We start from the raw sequence: 25176 nt of genomic DNA on the forward strand, positions 1-25176 counted from the left end.
ACCTGTCAGTCAGTTTTTCACCAATATGGCATTTGACTAATAACCTGACCACTTGATTTTGGCTAAGACAACACAGTCCAGGGACTTGGATGTTCTAGTTGATTCTTCCTTTACTCTCACTGCTCATTGGATTCAAACATTATTCCACAAGGAATTCAAGGCTAACACTAATAGTTAAGCAGTCATGAGTAATCAGAAAAAAATCAACAGTTGAGAGAAAGAAAAACAAACAATAACTTGATTTTTATGAAAATTAACAGATGGGATACACTTTTGAAAAGTAAACTTATTTCATGTACTCTCACCACTACACCACCACCACCACCACCACCACCACTACCACCACAGATGTGTTTATTGAATAAATACAGTGTTGATGCTGAATTCAAACACAAATGTTGGTAATGCAAATTTGCAAAATATCAGAAAATTTGATGTAGATTTGTGTTTTATCTCTAAATTTTTATTTCTAGAATAAGAAGGGAATATAAAACCAGAAAAAAAGAGTCAAAATTGTTTATTTTCTAAAAATAATATCCAAATATAAAACTGAAGTGCTATTTTTCTAACAATTTTCATATTTTGTAATAATCTTATTAAACTCTTCCCAAACCGCCTCATTTTGGAAACAAACAGTGCCTCCTGCACGATACATCTGGTGCTCCTGAAATAAAAAATAAAAACGAATAAAAATATGTAAAACTTTTAGTCCAAAAAGATTTTGATCATATCTGAATATATATATATATTTATAATATATCCTAGTAAGAAAGTGCATCTTTGTTTTGGTATTATTCTCAAAGCTTAAACTTTATCCCAACAAAAATATCTTAAGAAAAGATTAAAAAATTACAAAAACAGACACACAAAACAGGTATTTTAAGTTACAGATGATATTTTTTTTTAATTATTGTCACTCCAGACAAGACATATTGCCACTGGAACCTAAATTAGGGGCAAGATTCATTCGAGCATCCTCATTCGGGAATTATGCAACAAGATATTTGTTCACATTATATTTAAATTTCTGCATGATGGTACAGTTAAGGAAACAAGGAGCAAGGAAGCAATTCCAAAGGAAAGTAGTTCAAGAAAAGAAGCTTTTAGAGTAGAAAGCTTTTCAGCATGTAAATGGAGTGGAATTTTGCTGATTGTCAGGTTGACCGAGGGTATTACGCTAATAGCTGTAATGAAGACAAAACACTCCAAAAAACATCAAATTTTAAACTCCAATGCTCTCTCTCTCTCTCACTCTCTCTCTCTCTCTCTCTCTCTCTCTCTCTCTCTCTCTCTCTCTCTCAGCTGTCCAAAATTCAATTCATTGTTTTTCACTAATTCTTAAAATTATTAATGTAATTGTTCTCTACATATGCCAATTAATGCTACTATATAAAAAATTTGCAACTATGAACAAAAGTTTGTTTGTTTGGGGGTTTTTTTTTTCAGTAAAAAATGAGTGCTTGATATGAGAAACAACCTTCATTTTTGACTTTGTTGTTACAGTAAGTAATATTTTATTCTTTTTAATTTTTACATTAAGTAATATTTTATTCTTTTTAATTTTTACAGTAAGTAATATTTTATTCTTTTTAATTTTTACAGTAATATTTTATTCTTTTTAATTTTTACAGTAAGTAATATTTTATTCTTTTTAATTTTTACAGTAAGTAATATTTTATTCTTTTTAATTTTTACAGTAAGTAATATTTTATTCTTTTTAATTTTTACAGTAAGTAATATTTTATTCTTTTTAATTTTTACAGTAAGTAATATTTTATTCTTTTTAATTTTTACAGTAAGTAATATTTTATTCTTTTTAATTTTTACAGTAAGTAATATTTTATTCTTTTTAATTTTTACAGTAAGTAATATTTTATTCTTTTTAATTTTTACAGTAAGTAATATTTTATTCTTTTTAATTTTTACAGTAAGTAATATTTTATTCTTTTTAATTTTTACAGTAAGTAATATTTTATTCTTTTTAATTTTTACAGTAAGTAATATTTTATTCTTTTTAATTTTTACAGTAAGTAATATTTTATTCTTTTTAATTTTTACAGTAAGTAATATTTTATTCTTTTTAATTTTTACAGTAAGTAATATTTTATTCTTTTTAATTTTTACAGTAATATTTTATTCTTTTTAATTTTTACAGTAAGTAATATTTTATTCTTTTTAATTTTTACAGTAAGTAATATTTTATTCTTTTTAATTTTTACAGTAAGTAATATTTTATTCTTTTTAATTTTTACAGTAAGTAATATTTTATTCTTTTTAATTTTTACAGTAAGTAATATTTTATTCTTTTTAATTTTCAACCAACAATGTTAATCAGAAAGGATTTATGCTTTGTGATCTTTTGATTTTAACAAAATTGCTTCATTGCTTTTATGATTGAATTTGCATAAAATTATGTATTCAGCTGTGTTTTTCATATTACTGTTCATATGAATATCAAATTATATGTAGAAAAATGAGCTGAATTTTCCAGGTAATCTCTGAATTTATCTTCTAAGAGGAACTAAAATCTCCCAGACAACAAATCTGAAGCAAACATGTAAAATTCCTATTATTATTAGATTTTGCTCAAAAGTTAGAATTAATGGTTATACAAACGCATAAAATAATGGTGACCCGCAGGAAAACAATAGTTTGCCATTTAGGAGGATTCAAAATGCTTTCTTGGTAAAAACTGAACTTTGTCACAAACATGTAAAATGATGCTTATTAAATGTGTGGTTGATTTTATTCAAGTATTGGTAACTCTCAGCAAAAATTACAATTTCTTCCAATTCTATAAAAAGATCTTCCACAAAATTCACAAAAATAAATTGTAATCAATATCACATAAATATAAATATATAAAGAAGAGTCCATTTAATTGTCATAGTTAGATTGCTAAAACATTGCATCTGACAAATCGAGATAATTTTACATAATACTTTATCTGTTACACCACAGGTCCTTGCAGACAGATGTCCACAAGGATCCGTGGCATAATGGATAAGTTAAATTCAATTCTAAGTAACACTCTGTTCATCCTCATTGCAGGTGATACTTAGAATACAAGTGCAAATTACTGAAGATTTCTACCCAATTATGGCTGATAGAATGAGAGCATGAGACCTCCATGAATCAAATAAAAGGTTCCGTTCGAAAATCCATGCAGATTCCTGAGTTTGACATTGGCTGAAACATTGCAAGAATAATGCTCAAGATGAGAGCAGCAGATTGAATAATCCAAATTACGAAATCTCATCTGAAAATCTGACAAACATAATATGGTGCGTATTTATTCAGATCTTTTTATTTACATTATGTCTTTATGTTTTAAGAATGAATTTTGAATACTTATTATATATATACTTATATATATATTATATATAATTTAGTTGTTTACAATTTCCTTATTCCCTGATAGAAATAATATAAACCTACATGCATATATGGATTGCTACAGTCTTCTTAAACAAAAGAATTATTTCATGTATAATCTTTAATAATTAATAAACAAATAAACAATGATATTTGTATAGTTATTTAATTCATTAAAATTAACATTTGCAAAAGGAGATAAAGACAACAGACAATTTGAAGAATGGTAGCCATCTTGATCTTGATTTTTTTTATACTTGCTCGACCAGATATTGTGTGTATGTGTATAAATACATATATTAACTATTGATTACTAAATAATTGATTTAAAAAAAAACTTCATTTAAAACTAAAATGTCATGAATATATTTCAGTTTGAACATCAGATTTAATAAAAAAAAATCTACAAGAATGAGATATAGTGAAATGAGAGTTTCAATTTGTTTATAAAACCATATTAGTTTATATCACTAGAGAGATGTTTTGGGATGTTCAAGGTAATTTGTTCATCAATTACCTTAAGCATTATTGATACACTTGAAAAAGAAATTGCCAAATATACAATCACAAACAAATAGCTCTCTCTCACCAAGAAAATGCACCAAATTACAAGTTGATCACAACAATGTCAAAAGTACATCAATTTCACTTTGAATTACTACCACACTCATCTTATTCACCAGATGTGGCCCCTAGTGATTACTGGTTATTTGCAGACCTAAAAATGCTCCAGAGAAAGAGATTTGAAGAAGTGATATAAAAAATTAAAATATCAAAATGACATTGAAATGTTAGAGAAGGATACTATTGATGAATAAAGTTGAATTTTGCCTATAAGTTGTTTTATTAGTTAGGTTTGAGACTTATTATGTTAAAATAGATATATTTATGTATGAAAAGAAGTCACTGAGTTACGTACCTGGGTAGCAACATAGGTTCCATGGACAGAGATATCAAAATTTGTATCTCAAAAGTATGGGATGCATTAGGGAAGCTGCAGTCAGTATGGACTTCAAGGTTAACTGACAAATTGAAAAGGCAGTTCTTCAGAGCAGTGGTGGAATCTGTCCTTGTTTACGGTACTACAACCTGAACACTCGCCAAAAGATTGGAAAAAAGCTAGACGTCATGTACACCCATATGCTGTGAACAGTGTTAAATATATCTTGGCAAGATGTCTACGGTTTGCCAGTCGCTGCCAAAGGAGCAATCAAGAGCTGGTGAGAAATACATTGTTGTGGACTCCACAACATGGGTGCACGAGCATAAGATTCACGTACATCCAACAAATTGCACATTTGCCAACTTGTGATTCTGAAGATCTGAGGCAGCTGATGGAAGACAGAGAAATCTGGAGAAAGAGAGTCACATTGGGCCGGGCAAGGAGTCCGACCAGATAGATAGATAGATGGCTAGATTCTGTCAAACATTTGATAAAGCCTTTTCCACTACACATACATATAGACTCTGGATTTGATAAACTACTGCCAATTTGTAATAATAAAGAAGTCAATTTTACTCAAGCCATTGTACAGTGTTGACTTGCTTTACAATGCTCTTGATATCATTAGAACTCACAAAAAGATGATGATAAGAATTGGATATCTACCCGATTCATAAATGATATCATTCTTCATTATAATTATGACACTGAACTTTATATAGGAATACATTTTATTTGTACTGAAAAGGAATTAAAATAGCTAAGAATCGATTTTTATAGATTTTTATAATTTGGTAGATTTGCATTTCATTGATAATTTAAAAAACAAAAAACAATGAAATTCATCTTGTCTAAATGGCATCCTCACTACCACTTGACAAGTGGGAAACGAAACTTCATACATGCTGTAAGAAGTAAACCAATGATTCTTGCATTTTTGGGGTTTTGGTTGGCAAGTGGACCAATCACTCAGCAGCAGACCTCTCTATTTACAACAAAGGAAAATCGTACATGCGTTCGCTACAACTTACTTGTCTGTTGATGTCTCCAATGCACACCCATTTATTTTCACTTTGATAAGTGATGGCCCATTTCGAATGGTCTCTTGTTTCTTTGAAACTCATTTTAATTTGATTCTCAGAAGGCATATTTATATATTTCACATTGTACACCTGTGATAAAAAAAGAAAATTTCACAGATTAGCATTATTTTAAATGTCATAAACTATAAGAAATTTTCAAAAATATTTACATATTTTTCTTTAAAAAAACAAAATAACATTTTGTATTTTTATTGATTTTTTTTTTTTCCAGAAAATACTGGTAGATTTTTCAATGCATTAAAAGGTTTTCCTTGACCTTAGGGAATAATCAAAAGTCACAGGCAACAAGGTCTAGACTATAGAGAGGGTGAGAAACTGTGTCTAAGGATGGAGTTGTGGACTGGTACATTTGTGCAAATCTTCCGCATCTTCAGTTCCTCACGAATAATTGTGTATACAGTTCCCACACTGACATCAAACTGTGCACTTATTGTATCTATAGACACATGATGGTCATTATCCATGAAATACTTTCTTTGGCCAATCAACTGGTGTTCTGATATCCTTACTCCTTTCACACCTTTCATCATCCCTCGCATCCTACCCTCCTTGAATCTCTTATACAACTACAAAACTGATGCTCAATTTGTGCAAAGAAATCTGAAACATTGCATACATTTCTGTGGAATTTTTCCCAAGTTTTAAACAGAATTTTATTTCATATCATTTTTCTAAAGCGTCCTTACATCTAAATTGCATTTTTGAAATTCACCAGCAGTGACAATCAGGCTTTAGTAGAGTGTATTCCAATTCCTGTTGTAGCTGTTCATTTGAACATAAGTCATAAAAATTGGCCAGTCATCTCATAAGATGTATAGCAATAACATACTGAATTTTCCAAAGTCTATGACAATTTTAAATGCCTGTATAAAAATGTCTGGAAACTTACTGAAGGCACTTTGTATTTTTGTAATGTTTTATGCACAATTTTATATGCTTAATAACTGATAATCTTGTGCACTATATAATTTAACGTTAATGTTTTATGCACAATTTTATATGCTATAATCTTGTGCACTATATAATTTAACGTTACCATTTCATTTTTTTTCTTTACTATTTTCATTGTGAACTTAAAAAAATATATTTTATCAGATTTTCAGTCAAACTCAAATAGCAATGCATCTGATATATCACTATCTGGTTCAATAAATCATAATTAATGGATGGATCATATATAAATTCAGATTGGGTTGGAAAAGAAAAAACTATAACTACAGAGCTCCAGTTTTTGTACACAACTCTTTGGTTTTACTCATTGGAGAGCTTTAAATGTAATCATCTTTTATAGAATATTTAAACTGGTTAATGGGATAAGTGATAATCTTGTGCACTATATAATTTAAAATTTCATAAAGATAAATTAAAAATGCTTTATTTCAAAAGTTTCATTTTTCTGTGGATGAGTCCACAGTAATTTTCATTTTTGTTATATATAAATTAACAAAATGTTTTTGATTTTCTTTGGGAAAAACGGTTGTCTTAACTAATGAATTGAGCATTATGAATTTTAGAACACAACTGCTAGGTATAAGGGGTTCATATATGTAGTATATTTAGCTTAATTTGATTTCATACAAACAAGATCAAAGTCTTTTGTGAAAATTCAGATATCTCTGATTTTTGTGAAAATTTTAAAATAGATATTAGAGATCAATTTCTCCAAATTTCAGGGGGTTTTTTATCTAAAGAGTATAATAATCTCCCATTTGAATATTCAAATTAATCAGATCTGCATTACATTTGATCTACAGTCATACAATGCCAATTAAGCAAGACTTTTTGAATTTCAATTTTTTTAAACTCCTTGAAACTTAAGCCTTATATTTTAGACATTTTCTAGAATCAAAATCATGTAATTGATTTTGATCAAAATTAGAATAAGGATTCTAAACATAAGGTTTAGTATGATTATATGTTGATTTTAATTGTCATACAGAGACATAAGAGTGGTACAAAACTGTTCTGTTTGGGGTAATTTATTTTATCTATATTTATATAATTTATTTATATTTATATTATTTTATGGAGATTCTTCTAATATATGAAAACCGATTGTGCATTATATTGTAAAAATAAAAAAAAAATGATGATTTCAATTCAATTAAAACTTTCTAACCAATTTTAATACTAAAGTTGGTTATTTTGTAAGATGAAGAATTGTTTGTTCCTCTACTGTAGGAATTCATATGAGTTCTTACACTAATGAAAAGATGTAAAAATCGAAAAATACTGATGCAATATTAAAAATTATTCATTCAGCATTGTTATTTTCAAAACATATTCTCAAAGCATTTGTATCATTAATAGCATTATAAAAAGTAGTAAAATGTTTTGAAAGCCATTGATTCAGATTATTAATAGATTTGCCTTTGAATAAGTAAATTCTTTTGGAATATTTCATATAAAAAATACAGTTCCAGAAATGACCAAAACTAACAATGAAACTTGAATGAGATAGTAATATCTTAAATATTCTCCCAGAACATGATTGTTAAAATCTGAAATATTTTCCCACAACATAATTGTCAATATTTTAAATATTCTCCAGCAAGTTGATTGTCAATATTTTAAATATTCTCCAGCAAGTTGATTGTCAATATTTTAAATATTCTCCAGCAAGTTGATTGTCAATATTTTAAACATTCTCCAGCAAGTTGATTGTCAATATTTTAAATATTCTCCCACAACATGATTGTTAATATTTTAAATAGTTTTGCAAATTTAAGGTTGAGGAATTCTCTACCTATACAAGAGCCAAATACATCTTAAGCTAGAGCACTGTTGCTCCATTTGGGGAGGAGCTGCTAACAGTATCCTTTCTTGTCTTGACAGGGTATAAAACACTCTTTGTGCCTCCTTATTTTATTTTTCTCACAGAGGGGACGCTGCAGACCTATCTCTGCTCTATCATTATTTTCATTGTAAGTGCTCAAATGGTAAGAGCTGAAATCTATGCCCCCCTCCCCATAAAACATTCGCAAAAATACTTGTCTAGCTCCAACAACTGTCAACAACTTCCCTCACTCTTTATCTGTCTAAAACTAATGGAAATTTCCATGAGCAAAGTTTCTTTCCTATATCTGTCTGTAGAACAAAATACCATGGGGCTGCTTCTCAACTGACTATAACATTGTCGTTTTCAAGTCAAATGTAAATAAGTTCTAGGCTGAGCCGTCCTCTTATATAATTAAACCCTACCCAAGTTCCACCATTACTGATCATCATAATGTTGTCTCACGATCTACCTAACACTCATTCACCTTGAGTGACATCCGGGCCTTGATAAGCAATGAACACCAAATAAAAAAAAACTCACTGAATAACTTCCTGAACAATTGGAGTACAATTTATGGGCGCCATTTTGCCAAGTCTCTGTCAAAAGGTTGCTGCCTAAATCTGATGCGATCCAATCATGGTAAAGATCTGAAAATAAAAGAACAATCCGCAAGATTGAACGATTGATTTTAAAGACCGACAAATAACTAGTTTCAGTTAATCAGAAGTTTAGATTTGGAATATTTTTCCTTAACCTGAGATTTTTTGCTCTTTATTGTGACAATTGTCATTGAAGTTTACCGGTTTAAATGTAACTTATTTCTTACTATTTATATACTATAATATATTGAGATGAGGTTGAAAGCAGAAAGTAAACGAAAATGTGAAATTCACCCCAAAACTGAACACTATCAAGGATGAAAAATCCTTGTTTCTATTTCTGGAATGATGTCAATGAAGAGTTCTAATAAAGAGGGATAAATTATATGTAACTATCACATACACTACTTACAAAATTCAATCCGGTGAATGGGTGACAAATTACTAAAACAACAACACAACTAAATGCAAATTAAACTCAACATGATATTTTCAGGCTAATTTTTGTTAAAACATAGTTAAATTATTCTGAACGTTTTTATAATCATATCTTTCATCAAGCATTAAGTATAATAATGAATATTTAACACATTTAATTTTTAGTATTTCTATTTACAATGGATTTTTAGAGTTTGTAACTATGTGAAAGTTGAAATTATCAAACATTCTCATAGCCAAAGTAGTACCAAACATATGAATTGTGTATCAACTTCTGATATTAAAAAATGTTATTCAATTTTATAAACCATCCATGTATATACTATTAACATGTTTTGGAATTTAGTCTGTACACAAATAGTAATATGAGTGGTTGATAAAAAAGAATACATTACTACGGAATTAGTTTTCTGATGTCATTAGAGACGAATCTCATATATCTGTGTACATGTTTTATAAATTTAAAGAAATTAACATAGATTAACATAAGATTAAAAAGGAGTTTAAGTGTTAAGGAGTTTCCTTGGCCTTTAGTATCTGTTCTGATGCTACACTTCACCTTTTCTGTCCTCAGTCAGTGGAGGAGAAATCCTTCATGACTGAGACAATTTTAATTTTTGTTCATATCCAGAGTGCCCCTTTTTACAGAACTGTATTTTTCCCACATTAAAAACCCACCTTGTGTCTAACTCGCCCTCGTGGGGAAGCAAGTAAATCGGAATATAAGATTAAAAAATATATATTTTTAAAAAAGTAAGTGAGCTTTTTTATGTTAAAAATCTGTCAAAAACGTGGACATAAACGGAATTGCTTCAACATGAATTATTTTTGATTAAAACAATTTTCAATGTTTTTTTATTAAAACAATATGTAAAATACATTAATCATAGTTACTTACTCTCTTATGCAGATACTAACGAACATTGTTTTTTAATCAAGTGGTATACAAAATGTGTTTTAGTTGGTATAAAATCATTTCAAATATTGTGTAATTTGTGCCAGCTGGTATATTAATCAGATGATGTAATTTATGCAAGTCCAATATATTAAAACAATATAGATGCAGCATTCTCCTTAGATACCAGTGCCCAAGTACATGTATTTGGTGACTTTAATGTCCACCACAGTAATTGGTTTGGTTTCTGTAGTTACAGGCACAGCTGGTAGCATCATACATAATTTTTCTATATCTCATTCTCTAGCAGAGACAGTAACGTTTCCAACAGATCGACAGGAAACTTCACTTCTTGACCTATTTCTAACCATAAGTCCAGTACAAATAGACAAAAGCATACAGAAATTAGAAATAATCGTAAGAGCAAAATAGCTGTAGCTAAGAGAAGATATACCAAAACCATCAGAAAACACATTGAGTCACAGAAATTAGGAATTCGTGATTTCTGGAAATTTTATAGCAGTGTAATAAATAATGGACAATCAAAAATTTCCCCACTATCCAACAATCTTGAGGTTGTTTGCATGGCAACCAGGAAGGTTAACTTGCTTACCAGACGGTTTGCCTCCAACTCTACTTTGGATCTAGCAATTTTCCAGATTTTGTGCACATAAACCACACTCGATGATCTGAAAATCACCCCTTTCCTAAGTTCTTGATATAAAAATCCTCAAAGACTTGATCTCATCTCAACTATAATATTAAAAAAATGCTCCATTGAGGTTGCCTCAGTTCTTTCCAAACTCTTCAACAAATGCTTTACTGAATCTTGCATTTCTGACTGCTGGAAAATTGCTTCTATTGTACCAGTTTACAAGAATTATGGTGAAATCAGTTAGCCTCCTCCCTCTCTTTGCCAAAATCTTTGAGTCCTTAATTAATCAAGCACTAATTCGCCACCTCACAGATAATAACCTTCTTTCTGACCAACGGTATGGATTTAGGCAAGCCTGTTTGACTGCAAATATCCTAACTGTAATCTCTGAACATATATACCATGCATTAGATAAAGCAGGGGGGGCTAGATATATCTAGAGCCTTTGACAAGGTATGGTACGATGGCCTTCTCATGAAAATTAGATCCTATGGTATTACTTGACGAATACTTAACATAATTAAATCTTTCTTAAATAAGAAAAGAATCCAAGTTGCCCTCAATGGTCGTATGTCAAAACAATATCATATAAATAGAGGTGTACCTCAGAGGTCGGTCCTTGGACCTTTATTATTCCTGATATTCATAAATAACTGAAAAACGACACACAAAGCTGATGAAAATGGATATTTTTTTTTTTTTAATTACATTTTCACCCCAAACAAGGCATATTGCCACTTTGGTGTAGGGGGCTACTATCAGGGGAAACATCTACTGGGGTACTATGTAGGGATTAGGGCAGCGAGATGTTGGTTCACGTTGCACTTGAACATGCATGTCAGTACAGTTGGGGAAGCAGTGACCTGGAATGGAATTCCAAAGTCTAGCAGTTCTGGGGAAGAAACTACTGGAGTAGAAAGATCTTTTACATCTAGGGATCTCTACAGTGTGGGGGTGGGATTTTGCAGCTTGTCGGGTCTGTCGAGGGTGTTCACGTCGTGGGGGCACAAGTGCTTGCAGTTCTTCAGAGCATTCACCATTATAATACTTGTAGAACAGGCAGAGGGATGCAACGTTTCGACGATGGGACAGAGGCTGAAGTTTAGATGCCAGTTTAGGGCCTATCAGATTTGCGACTCTCTTTTGAACCCTGTCAAGGAGCGAGAGACTAGTAGCCGATGCACCGGCCCAAATATGACAGCAATACTCCATACATGGGCGAATAGTGGCCTTATAGAGGTACAGGATACTTTCGGGTGTTAGAAGTTTTCTAGCACGGTAGAGAGAGCCCACCTTCCTTGCAGCGGCCCTGGCAATGCCCTCGATGTAATTGTTCCAACTCATGTTTCCTGTGAACGTTAGGCCAAGGAGCTTGAGAGACGTACTCTCAGATAAAGAGTCGTTGGCCATTGCTATAGGTGGTAGAGAAGGTTTCTTGTAATTATTGAATGAAACCAGTTTTGTCTTGGTGGCATTGAATGTTACCATCCATTTTTGTCCCCATTCCACTACTGATTGGAGGTCATCCTCTTGTGTTTCTGCCATTACTTTAGATACATGTTCGTTTGTTTCCCTGTCGTGCCTGCTATAGAGTGTGGTGTCATCAGCATATATACCCATCTCAGAGGCAATCTTGTCGGGGAGGTCATTTATGAATATCAGGAACAGCAGAGGTCCAAGGATAGATCCTTGGGGCACTCCCGCATTTATATCATATTGTTTAGATGTATGACCGTCGAGGACAACCTGGATTTTTCTCTTATCTAAGAAGGATTTAATTATGTTAAGTATTCTACCAGTGATGCCGTAAGATCTAATCCTCCTGAGGAGACCCTCATGCCATACCCTGTCAAAAGCCTTAGATATATCTAGAGCTACCGCTCTGCCCTCTCCCGCTTTGTCCAATGAATGGTATATGCGTTCAGAGATTACAGTGAGGATGTCTGCCGTGGAACGGGCTTGTCTAAATCCATATTGATGGTCGGTCAGAAGTTTAGCATCTGTAAGGTGCTGGACTAGAGCATGGTTAATTAAGGTCTCAAATATTTTGGCAAAAAGAGGGAAGACGCTAATAGGGCGATAATTTAATGGGTCAGTTCTTTCGCCAGAATTCTTGAATACTGGTACTACAGAAGCAGTTTTCCAACAGCTCGGAAAGCAAGCTTCATTAAGGCATTTGTTGTAGAGTTTGGAGAGAACTGGAGCTACTTCAGCTTAGCACTTTTTTAATAGCACAGCTGGGATGAGGTCGGGTCCATATGCTTTGGAAGTGTCAAGGTTTTTTATGATAGCATGCACCTGAGCAGGGGTGATTTTCAGATCGATATAAAATTGATACTTTATTCAGCACGTGTGGCCGGTAAGAAAACTATCAATAACAACCAAAACAAAGATGGCTGACTGATATTTATACTGCAAAAATGAAGTCTCGTAAAGTCTCATAAAATCACGTTATCAAAGGGAGGCAACTTAATTTGATCGGTCTAAGGGTTATAACTCTATTTAATCTTAACAAATCTCATAAGTATTTTTTTTTTTTTTTTAATTAATAGAATAAAGTATCGTTTTAAAATTTAAGTCACAGGGTTAATTGTTCTTGTATATTGATCATACCTTCCTGCAGCACATTCCTTAGAAGAAAGAGTGATGTGCCCCTCTTTGTTAGGCAGTCCGCCAATTGTGCTTTCACTGGAATTCTTTTATTAATCTATTTGACATCATTTCCTTGATTCCACTAATTTCAATTCTGAGTCGTTTCTCTTTAACTGATTTTACAAGTTGATTTTACAGCGTCAAAGAGAGATTTGCAGTCTGTGACACATATTATAGGTAGCTCATGTGGATTGGACTTACCTGTAGTGAGTTCAGAAAATAATGTAGCAATAAAAATTGCCATGTCAATTCCTTCAGACATAGCAATAGTTTCAGCAGCCAAGGTGCTATGTACAATGCGTCAAATCTTTTTTGAACTCCACCAAATTGGGGAGAATTTAACAGATTCACCCACAAGTAGGATTATATAGCCACCCTAACTACCACCATCTGGTAGATTACCCATAGCAGCATCACTAAATACCATCAAGTGTAGTCCTTCATCTCTTCCAAGGGGTTGAAATTTTAGTGATAGCTTAGATGATTTGGCTCTGGTAATGATTCTGTTTACCTGTAGTAGATCAGACACAGTGCCATTTTTAATGTTTGTTGCTAATATACAAGTATCGAACAGCAAGTCTGGCCGACTCTGGTGTGCCAACCATAACAGCTGTCCTACTTTTGATCGCAACGATTTTCTTTCATTTTCTGAGAGTTGAGAGTCTTTCTGCATAGCTCTCAGAGAATCCACAACAACTGGTGATATTTCTTTGGAGTAATTCTCCTGGATCAAATGTATTGTATCATTAATACAGCTAAGATCAATTCCACAATACTTAAAGATTTCACTGTCCTCCTTTCCAACATTGAAGACCTTCCGCACTTTATCCATGATGTTATTAAATTGTTGATCACCTGACCGAACGAAGTCATCAACATGGCAAGCCAGTATACCAGTCATATGACCAGTCAGAGATCCAATAGAAAACTGTGGGGTCCATTTTTGACATAACCCCATCATTCTCGATCATGACAGATTTCACCTTGTTATACCAGTGGAGAGAGGCATCACTCAACCCATAGACACATTTATTCAACCATCATATTTTATTACATTCGGCTTCTTTGGACGGTATTATGTATACCTCCCTGTCCATAGTTTGTCCCTGAAGAAATGCAGTCTTGATATCCATAGAATGTAACTTCCATTGACGTTGAGCTGACACTGTCATTATTAGTCTTACAGATTCATGAGCACAAGTAGGAGAATCGTTTTGTATATCCTGTATTTCTTCAAATCCCTGTGCAACCAATCTTGCTTTGAGTATTATACCGTCCATGGTCGATTTCAAGGTACAGACCCACCGAGTGGATAGGCATTTTTGTCCATTGTCATTTACCTCTGTGTAGACCTTGTTTTACTTCCAACTGTCGAGCTCTTTCATTTTTGCTTCAAAGAACTGAGTGTTGTCTACGACCATGACATTATTATCATCAGCAGGCGCTCTGGTGGTTACATTCTTATTGAGATTACTGACTTGGCCTAAGTCTACAGATAATTCCTCACCTGTCAGGTCAGCTGGTTCCATAATTTTTATGTTATACCAGTTTTTATTTTTTCCATTAGCCTTTCCTGCTTGGCTAATTACCTTAGCCTGAATTTGCTGTAAACTCTTCTTGTGAGTGTAACTTATGGTGTGACCTGGTTTTATGTGAATCTTATCCTGTATTGTCTCATTGTCATCGTGTGAAGTTGGTGAGGTCTGGGTGTATTGCTCATCATCAGAATTCTCTGATGCATCAAAAGTTTTGCTCGGTTTGCTCTTTGGTCCTTTGACTGCTTGGTGTATCCGACCGTAGGTCGGAGTTTCCATTTTCATCCGTGGGGTGGACCAGTCGTAGTCTACATTTATGCACCCTCACTAATATCCCTCCATGTCGGACAAACACTACAAGCCCATCTTGGCCAATCACCACACCAGGTCCCCTCCATTCTTTATTATCTGGTCTCTTATAGTAGACCTTGTCACCAGCCATACAAGCATCTGGTGTGGGTCGTACTTGCTTACGTAGGGCTCTTCTGATTTTTTCACATGATTCGGCTTTGACGAAGGCCTGTCTCGCAGAGTATAACGCATTTATGTGGTTTTTCACCACTTCACTGGTGGTGGTGCCTTCCAAAGCTGGTGGTTCATCGGTGAGTGCTGATGGAATATTTGGATTCCTCCCAAAGACCAGTTGATATGGACTATATCCATGTACATTGTGTAGGGAATTTTTTGCCATCAGTGCCCAGTTCAAAGCCGTTTCCCAGTCAAGATTCTGTTCATATTTAATTTTTAATAAAATTTCTGTCAATGTTTGGTTGTGTCTTTCTAATAAGCCATTACTCCAAGGCGAATAACCAGCAGTAGTGATTACAAATATGATGAAGTTCTCAGCCATGTCTCATACTTCTGCACTGTCAAATTCACCGCCAAGATCACTGAGAAGTTGCTGTGGTGTCCCATGAATGTTTATCCAGTATTTTATAAAATTCTGAACAGACATAGATGATTGTTTGTTATTTGTTATGCACCCAGCACTGAACCGAGAGAATTCGTCAATTATATGCAGGTACCAAAGGTTAGTGTCCAACTGATGCAGATCCACTGCTACTGTTTGGTTGTGATCATTAGCCCAAGAAAAACCAACAATAGGTTTGGTTGTGATCGTTAGCACAAGAAAAACCAACAATAGGTTTGGTTGTGATCGTTAGCCCAAGAAAAACCAACAATAGGTTTGGTTGTGATCGTTAGCCCAAGAAAAACCAACAATAGGTTTGGTTGTGATCGTTAGCCCAAGAAAAACCAACAATAGGTTTGGTTGTGATCGTTAGCCCAAGAAAAACCAACAATAGGTTTGGTTGTGATCGTTAGCCCAAGAAAAACCAACAATAGGTTTGGTTGTGATCGTTAGCCCAAGAAAAACCAACAATAGGTTTGGTTGTGATCGTTAGCCCAAGAAAAACCAACAATAGGTTTGGTTGTGATCGTTAGCCCAAGAAAAACCAACAATAGGTTTGGTTGTGATCGTTAGCCCAAGAAAAACCAACAATAGGTTTGGTTGTGATCGTTAGCCCAAGAAAAACCAACAATAGGTTTGGTTGTGATCGTTAGCCCAAGAAAAACCAACAATAGGTTTGGTTGTGATCGTTAGCCCAAGAAAAACCAACAATAGGTTTGGTTGTGATCGTTAGCCCAAGAAAAACCAACAATAGGTTTGGTTGTGATCGTTAGCCCAAGAAAAACCAACAATAGGTTTGGTTGTGATCATTAGCCCAAGAAAAACCAACAATAGGTTTGGTTGTGATCGTTAGCCCAAGAAAAACCAACAATAGGTTTGGTTGTGATCGTTAGCCCAAGAAAAACCAACAATAGGTTTGGTTGTGATCGTTAGCCCAAGAAAAACCAACAATAGGTTTGGTTGTGATCGTTAGCCCAAGAAAAACCAACAATAGGTTTGGTTGTGATCGTTAGCCCAAGAAAAACCAACAATAGGTTTGGGTGATGGTTAAGCATGTTTTCTGCATGTGTCACATTTTAATACAACATCTTCCAATTTGCTGATAATCTTAGAGTCATCTTTACCTGCAGATTTCAGTAGTTGTTTAAGTTTCTCTGCAGATGCATGTCCAAATTGTTGGTGCAGTATAGTGAGCCTCTTAAATTTAGTGCTGCCATCCAGGTTTTCATTTATCATTAACACTTTAGAAACAGAATTGTCAGTGATGTCAATGCAGTAGTGGCCAGTAGATGTAAATTGTAATTCTACTAGGCTTCCAAACATCTCAGCCCTGTCAGAATTCAAGTCCAGGATAGTTCTCTCCTTTTTCAATGAAGTTTTACTTAATAGAAGTGGAATATCTACATCGACAACTTCTACCTCTATTTTACATCTTGTGTTACCTATTTTGGCTGGTAAGATAACTTTTTTGAATGAGTTTATAATCCTACCGTCACCAAAACGAAAAGGCTTGTGACTTTTTGTCTCTGAGATGGGTATACTTCCTGACAACACCACGCTCTATAACAGGTATGAGAGGGAAACAAATAAACAAAGATAATAGCAGCAACACTAGAGGAAGACCATGTATGGAGTATTGTTCCTACATTTGAGCTGGTGTATCTGTTACTATTCTCTCCCTATTAGACAGGGTTCAAAAGAGAGTTGCCTACCCAATAGGTTTTGAACTATCAACTAGACTTCAATCGCTGTTCCATCGATGAAATGTTACTTTTTTACAAGTATTTTAATGGTAGGTGCTCCGACATACAACAAGCCCTTGTTCCTCCTCGACATAAACCCGAAAAGCAGCAAAATCCCACCCCTACACAGTAGAAATCCCTAATAGTTTTTTTCGCTAGGACTGCTAGACTTTGACATTCCCTTCTGGGTTCCTGCTTCCCTGACTGTACTAACATACAGGAGTTCAAGTATAATACAAATGGACATCTTGCTGTTCAACTTCCTACATAGTATCCCTGAAAACTATGTCCCAGAGAATAGCTCCCTGCATCAAAGTGGCAATGTGCCTTGCTGGGGTGAAAATGTAATTGAAAAATATATATATAGTGAAAAATATTGTGAGAAAAAAGTACCTTTTCCAAACTTGCTAAATTTAGCATAGCTGACAAATTTGTTGCCAGCTTCAGACACAAGAGTCAATTTGTTAAACCAAGGGGGACTTTGAATAAGTGGGTCATCACCATGTTGCATTACATCAGCCATATTAGGACTTTTGCAAGCCATTCCATCGGGAAAATTCTTATCGTAGATTTGTGGAAAATTGTACTTCAATTGTTTTCCTGAAAAGAAATGAAATGTTAATTAAAAACAGATATAAAATGCTTTATGTTTTCGGTCTTTGGAGACCAATTTTCAAATGAGTACATTGTAATGGCATTCCTTTCAGGTAGAGATGGCAGAGCAGGTTCCAAATAAGTTCACTGCATCCCACATCAAGGTGGTCCACCCTATATACTTCAGTTATTCGTTGTTCCAGTGACGAATACTAGCTCCGTCACCATTTTAATCCCTGTCATCAGTTGGATGCCTTTGTGCTTTTCCCAGCCAACAGGTACAATTGGGACCATCACGTTGTAGGTGAAAGGCATCAAAGAAAGTGTCCAAATGAGCAAAAATTTTCATTTCAGAATAGTCTCTGTGATGTTGCAACTTGCACAGATGATGCTGTTTGGGATTTGATAAGAAACGTGGATGCATAGGATGAATCATAGGCGATACATGTCAAAAACATGGAGTGTGGGAAGATCTTTTTGCAAGGACCAGGTCTTACAGCTATACAACAGTATTGTGCATATACATGCTTGGTATATTCTCAATATTATCGAGAATTTCATATAGGTAATTGTTAGCAACTTTGAATGTCAACAATAATCCAAACCATCTGTCATATGTCAGGAGCACAAGTAAATAAAGAAATTAAAAATATATACACTTAAAAAAAATATCTGAACAATAAAGAAAAAATTGCTAAGAATAAATTAATGAAACAAACAATTATAAATAAGTATAGTAAGTATATATAAAAAAAATACTGAAAAAATATTTAAGCTTTTAGCAACACGTATTGGAGAAGAGACTGCAACATGAGCACCATCATTTTGTGGGTTGTGTTTTCTAGAGTATATATAGAGTCAATATAAAAAGATGAAAAAGGAAAAAGTAAAGGAATGGTTGCACTTACACACACACATACACATTACATATATATATATATATATATATATATATATATATATATATATATATATATATATATTCCTTTTCGTCTTGTTTCTTCTTTTTTCTCAAGTAATGAATAATTGAATATTACTTGAAACTCTGAAAATGAAAATATTTGTCTCCTAACCTAATAATATATATTTCCCCAAAACTTGTTGCTTTGATGGAGGGGAGATTAAAACTTGCTATTATGGTTTCAAATGATTTGAAATAACAGCAAGGGAAGACTTGATTCCAAATATTTCTCATATGTTATATCTCCTCTCTTTTGGAAATTAGGGTACGATTATGAAGATCTCCAGTATCAAATAATCCTTATACACTGTGAAACTTACTTTATGTATGAAAACCAAAGAGGGGAGATATAAAACATATGAGAAATATTTGGAATCAAGACTCCCCTTGCTGTTATTTCAGATCATTTGAAACCATAACAGAAAGTTTTAGTTTCTTGTCCATCAACGCCAGAGGTTTTGGGGAAATATTGTAATTCATATGCAAAACTATGAAAACAAATGACTATGATTGAAACATTTTATAGGCTCTGGATGATGGATGATCCCCTTAATGTGTGACGTAAAGGACAACTATCACATAACCAACTACACAATTCAGGTCATTATCTTTCCAACGAGGCTTCATTTGTTAAATTCTGATGAATAGTCGCTGAGATTTGGAACTTATAAAATTGCAAAAAGAGGTGGTATATATCATTCAAACACGGTAGTATTTGAATATATGGTTAAGTGGCAGTTTTAGTCATTTAGAACTGCTTTAAAGCTTCATCGCTCACTCATTTTTCGACCAAATTTCAAACAATTATCACAGTTTATAGATCACCTTCTCAGCTATATTGTGAAAAAAAAATGTTCAATTTTCGTTCAGTAAAACAAAAGTTATGATAAATTTTCTGGTGTCAAAATCATAAAAACATGTAAGGAGGTAAGCGATGCTTTTTATTACTGGTTTCCATAGCAACCACATCGCTTCAGCGACTACTGTTGCTACTAATTCACTGCTGTCTTGAAAAGCAAAGTAACAAGTGAAACAGAGACAATGAAAGCATGAAAGGGAGATAATTGGGGGGGATTTTATTGAAAGGAGACGAGTGCTGTACATTATTATTTATGTTTGTGGGGCAAAAACTTAGACTGAAATTAAACAAAAAACAACTGAATTTATTGGAAGCCTGGAAAAATCATGGATTACAATAGAAAAATGCGAGCATGAAAAGTAATATGATTAAGCTTAAACATGGAAAAGTAAAGGACTAGTTGTTAAAACTAGAAAAGAAAAGGACAAGATATTCTAGTAAAAAATATAATAAATTTATAACTTAAAATATTGCAACATTAAGATTTTTTTTTAATTCAATTTATAACATTATATAATCAATTCTTAATGCTGCAATATTTTAAGTTATAAATTTATTAAAATACCTTGTCCTTTTCTTTTCCAGTTTTAACAACTAGTCCTTTACTTTTCCATGTTTAAGCTCGCATTTTTCTATAGCCAAATTGAATATTGAAATGCTCATATCTTTGGTTCTATGAAACAAAACTACATGAAAATTTGTAGGTTTTTTGAAAATTATAATACTATTCTATGATTAAAATTTTATGACAATTGATTAAAAAGAAACTATATTTTCAAACCAATAAAATATGCCCAAATTTGCCTACATTTGTATATATGTAGTGATATGGTGTCCTGACAAGCCAGCTTTATTTTTTCTGCTTTGGGATGACCTTTGCTTAGGATTTTTTACTTCGCTGTCTTCCCCTGTGGCCTTGCCAGTCCACTAGTATATATATATATATATATATAAATAAATGTGAATGTGTCTGTGAGTCTGTCTGTATGTCTGTGTACATTTCTCTACGCAATAACTCTGTCAATTTTTAGTCTACAGACTCGAAATTTGATATACAGGGTACTGAGATTTGGGAAAATCTATGTGATCGGTTTCCGGCCAGAAATTTGGCTGTTAAGGGGTCAAAGTTCAACAATTTGACCTTTGAGAACTCTACCAAACTCCTCCGACAATTTTCAAGCTAAACACTTGAAATTTTAGATATAGATTCCTTGGAGATGGATCTAACTTAATAACTTGATTTGAGCCCAAAACAATAAATGTTAAGGGGTCATGATAGGGGTCAAATTTAAAAAAATTGACCTTTTTTTTTTTTTTTGCTCAGCATACACCTCCAAACACCCGGCCAACGCCGGGCACCCATGCTAGTATATATATATACAGATAACTAAAAGTGAACGTGTCTGTGTATCTATATGTACATTTTCCTACACAATAACTCTGTCAATTTAAAGTCTACAGACTCGAAATTTGATATACAGGGTACTGAGATTTAGGAAAATCTTTGTAATCCGTTTTCGGCCAAAAATTTGGCTGTTAAGGTTCAACGATTTGACCTTTGAGAACTCTACCAAACTCCTCTGCCAATTTTGGGTATAAACACTAGAAATTTTAGATATAGGTTCCTTGGACAGATCTAACTTAATAACTTGATTTTAGCCCAAAAAATAAATGTTAAGGGGTAATAATAGGGGTCAAAGTTAAAAAAAAAAAATTGACCTCTGCGGTCTCTACTAAATTACTCAGACAATTTCTGGTCTAATCTTTTTAAATTTTACATAAAGGATATTCAGAGATAGGGCAGGCTTTTTAATCGGCTTGAGTCGAAAATGTTTAGTTTCCAATATATAAATGTATGTATGTATGCATGTTTGCATGTCTGCCTAAAACTTTCGACAGAGGTAAGGGATTTTTACAAGATCAGTATCGTTTTGAAGTTTGACCTTTCCGAGGACAAACATCAAAAAAATTGGCTAAAAACATTAATATCTTAACCTTCAACTAGGCACTTTTCTACAGGGGGGAAGCGGCGCTTTTTTCGCCGATATTTTTGAAAGTCATCCTCTCCTTTCAATTGTCTAGCCTTAATTTAAATATGTCATTTCCGGTTTGCCTGTGGTCGTTCTTTTCCTCCTTCGTGGTACGGGTTCGAGCCTGCCTTCATACTACCACTTTTTTTTTTTTTTTTGCTCAACGCCGGCTGAAATACTAGTATATATATATATATATATATATATACATATATATATATATATATATATATGTATGTATATTTATATATGTATATATATACTTTTTATTAGTTTTACATAAGCATTTATATGTTGCTATACATTCATGTTTCGGTCAGCCAGTTACAAGTAACTAGATCCCTCTTCAGTAATCTTATGGACTTTACTTTTTTTATAAGCAGCGTCGCTTGAAGATGTCTCTAGTGACTAGTATATGGCTGAGCGAAACAATTCATGAATCTGTAGCAACATATAAATGCTTATGTAATACAAATAAAAAGTATATCTTGCCCTCCTTTGCATGAACTCGTTAAATTCATTGGTTGTTTCAGCTCTGAAAAATATTTACCTGGTATAATTTACACACACGGATATATTTATATATATATATATATATAAGCCTGACGAATTCTAACGTGAATGAAACGCGGAATATTCCGTGTAGCTTAATTGCCATATATATTTTTATAAGTTACTATATATCTATCTATGCGCCTATAAATTCGTTTTTCTTTTGTGTGTATTGATATTCATATTAAAAACCCTCTTTTCTATTCATTTAAAAAGAAAATACAATGTTGTTATATATGGGTTGTGGCAATGCATTCACTAGCAAAAGATCTAGCTAATTTACATATTCTTTTAAACATTCATTTTAATTAATTCCCTATTAGTTTTTTCGATTTGCTTATGGGATGATCATCTTTAGTTAACTATTACGTGTAATTATATTCATGCAGATATTCTACATGATTTATACTTGCATAATATTTGCGTAAAAAGTTTATAGTAAACAAAAAATTATTTCCATATATATTTATGTATATGTATATATTTTTGTTTAATCTATTAATCTGTCTATCTATCTATCTATCTATCTATCTACCTATCTATCCATAAAAGTGAACGTGTCTGTGTGTCTGTCTGTGTATCTGTCTGTGTACATTTCCCTACGCAATAACTCTGTCAATTTTTCAAAATTCGACTCGAAATTTGATATACAGGGTACTGAGATTTGGGAAAATCTTTGCGATCAGTTTTCGCCCAAAAATTTGGCTGTTAAGGAGTCAAAGTTCAACGACTGGACCTTTGAGAACTCTACCAAATTCCTCCAATAATTTTGTCTCTAAACACTTGAAATTTTAGGTATAGGTTCCTTGGACATGGATCTAACTTAATAACTTTATTTGAGCCCAAAACAATAAATTTTAAGGGGTCATAATAGGGGTCAAATTTTAAAAAATTTACCGTTTTTCTTTTTTTGCTCCACATACATCTCCAAACACCCAGGCAACGCTGGGCACCCATGCTAGTATATCTATCAAACTGAACATGTCTGTGTGTCTGTTTGTATACATTTCCCTATGCAATAACTCTGTCATTTTTTAGTCTACAGACTCGAAATTTGATATACGGGATACTGAGATTTGGGAAAATCTTTGTAATCCGTTTTCGGCCAGGAATTTGGCTTTTAAGTGGTCAAAGTTTAACAATTTGACCTTTGAGAACTCTACCAAACTCCTCCGCCAATTTTGGGTATAAACACTAGAAATTTTAGATATAGGTTCCTTGGACATGGATCTAACTTAATAACTCTATTTGAGCCTAAAACAATAGATGTTAAGGGGTCAGAATAAGAGTCAAAGTTTTAAAAAATTTGACCTCTGCGGTCTCTACTAAATTACTCAGACAATTTCTGGTCTAAACATTTGAAATTTTACATAAAGGGCATTCAGAGATACGGCAAGCTTTTTAATCGGTTTGAGTTGAAAATTTTTAGTCACCAATATATAAATGTATGTATGTTTGCATGTTTGCCTAAAACTTTCGACAGAGGCGACGGATTTTTACAAGATCAGTATCGTTTTGAAGTTTGACCTTTCCGATGACAAACATTGAAAAATTGGCTAAAAACATTAATATCTTAACTTTCAACTGGGCACTTTTCTACAGGGGGGAAGCGGCGCCTTTTTCGCCGATATTTTTGAAAGTCATCCTCTCCTTTCGATTGTCTAGCCTTAATTTAAACATAAGTCACTTCCGGTTTGGCGGTGGTCGTAACAGTAAAGACGTCAGGGTTTTTCCCCGTTCTTTTCCTCCTTTGCAGTACGGGTCCGAGCCTGCCTTCATACTACCACTTTTTTTTTTCTTTGCTCAACATACACATCCAAACACCCGGGCAACGCCGCTAGTATATATATATATATATATATATATATTTTAACTACATTTTTTAATATACAGAGAGAGAGAGCGAATATCTGGTCTGGTGGAGTATCTATTTAAGTGCTGTTACTAGTGGTAACATCACTTTAGAGAAAATGAATCACTCCTCATGTATAGCCATATCAAGAGTGATATTATTTTCTGCTTCAAACACTATGTTATTTTATATTTTGGGTCAGGGTTTACTTGTAGGAGGAAGTAATCTCATGCCAATTTATCTTGATAAATCCCTTTTATAGGGAAACCTTAGACACTCAAACTCATTGCCTAGTAGGCATTCAAATTTTACCAAATTTATTTATGTGCTTGTGTGTATGAGTGTGTGTAAAATGTTGATGGTTTTCTTTCTCATTTGAAGAGATTGAATAAAAATTTGTTTGAGAAATGTAGATGCATTAAAACTTTGTTAATGTTGACTTTTTTCAACTTGTATATGTAATGATGAATATTTCATAATTTTGTATTTTTCTAAGTTTTTATATAAAATCTCTGGTTGACCTAAAATTTAATATCTGCAGTTTTGATTTACTTCATCTTTCATCCATATAATTTTGAAGTGTTGTTTTCTTTGTCTAGTTAGCATACTATCCATCATTTTACTTTAATTATCTATCTCATACATATATATATATATATATATATATATATATATATATATATATATATATGTATATATATA

At 33.0% G+C, this 25176-nt stretch overlaps 1 protein-coding gene across 1 annotated transcript in view; it reads right to left on the reverse strand.

The window, feature by feature from the left end:
• Nucleotides 1–501: 501 nt before the first annotated feature.
• The window catches only part of LOC145286044 (plancitoxin-1-like), a 59736-nt gene continuing 35061 nt past the window's right edge, over nt 502–25176 (reverse strand). Inside the window, exons 5-8 of the mRNA XM_080134674.1 lie at nt 18020–18226; nt 8741–8847; nt 5350–5490; nt 502–664 (exon numbers count right to left, since the gene is read on the reverse strand). Of these exons, the coding sequence (XP_079990800.1) occupies nt 566–664; nt 5350–5490; nt 8741–8847; nt 18020–18226 (554 nt within the window). The 3' untranslated portion in view covers nt 502–565. The remainder of the gene's footprint in view (nt 665–5349; nt 5491–8740; nt 8848–18019; nt 18227–25176) is intronic.

Source organism: Euprymna scolopes, chromosome 10, assembly GCF_053919585.1.
Source record: "Euprymna scolopes isolate OS-2025 chromosome 10, ASM5391958v1, whole genome shotgun sequence".
NCBI classification, from domain to species: domain Eukaryota; kingdom Metazoa; phylum Mollusca; class Cephalopoda; order Sepiida; family Sepiolidae; genus Euprymna; species Euprymna scolopes.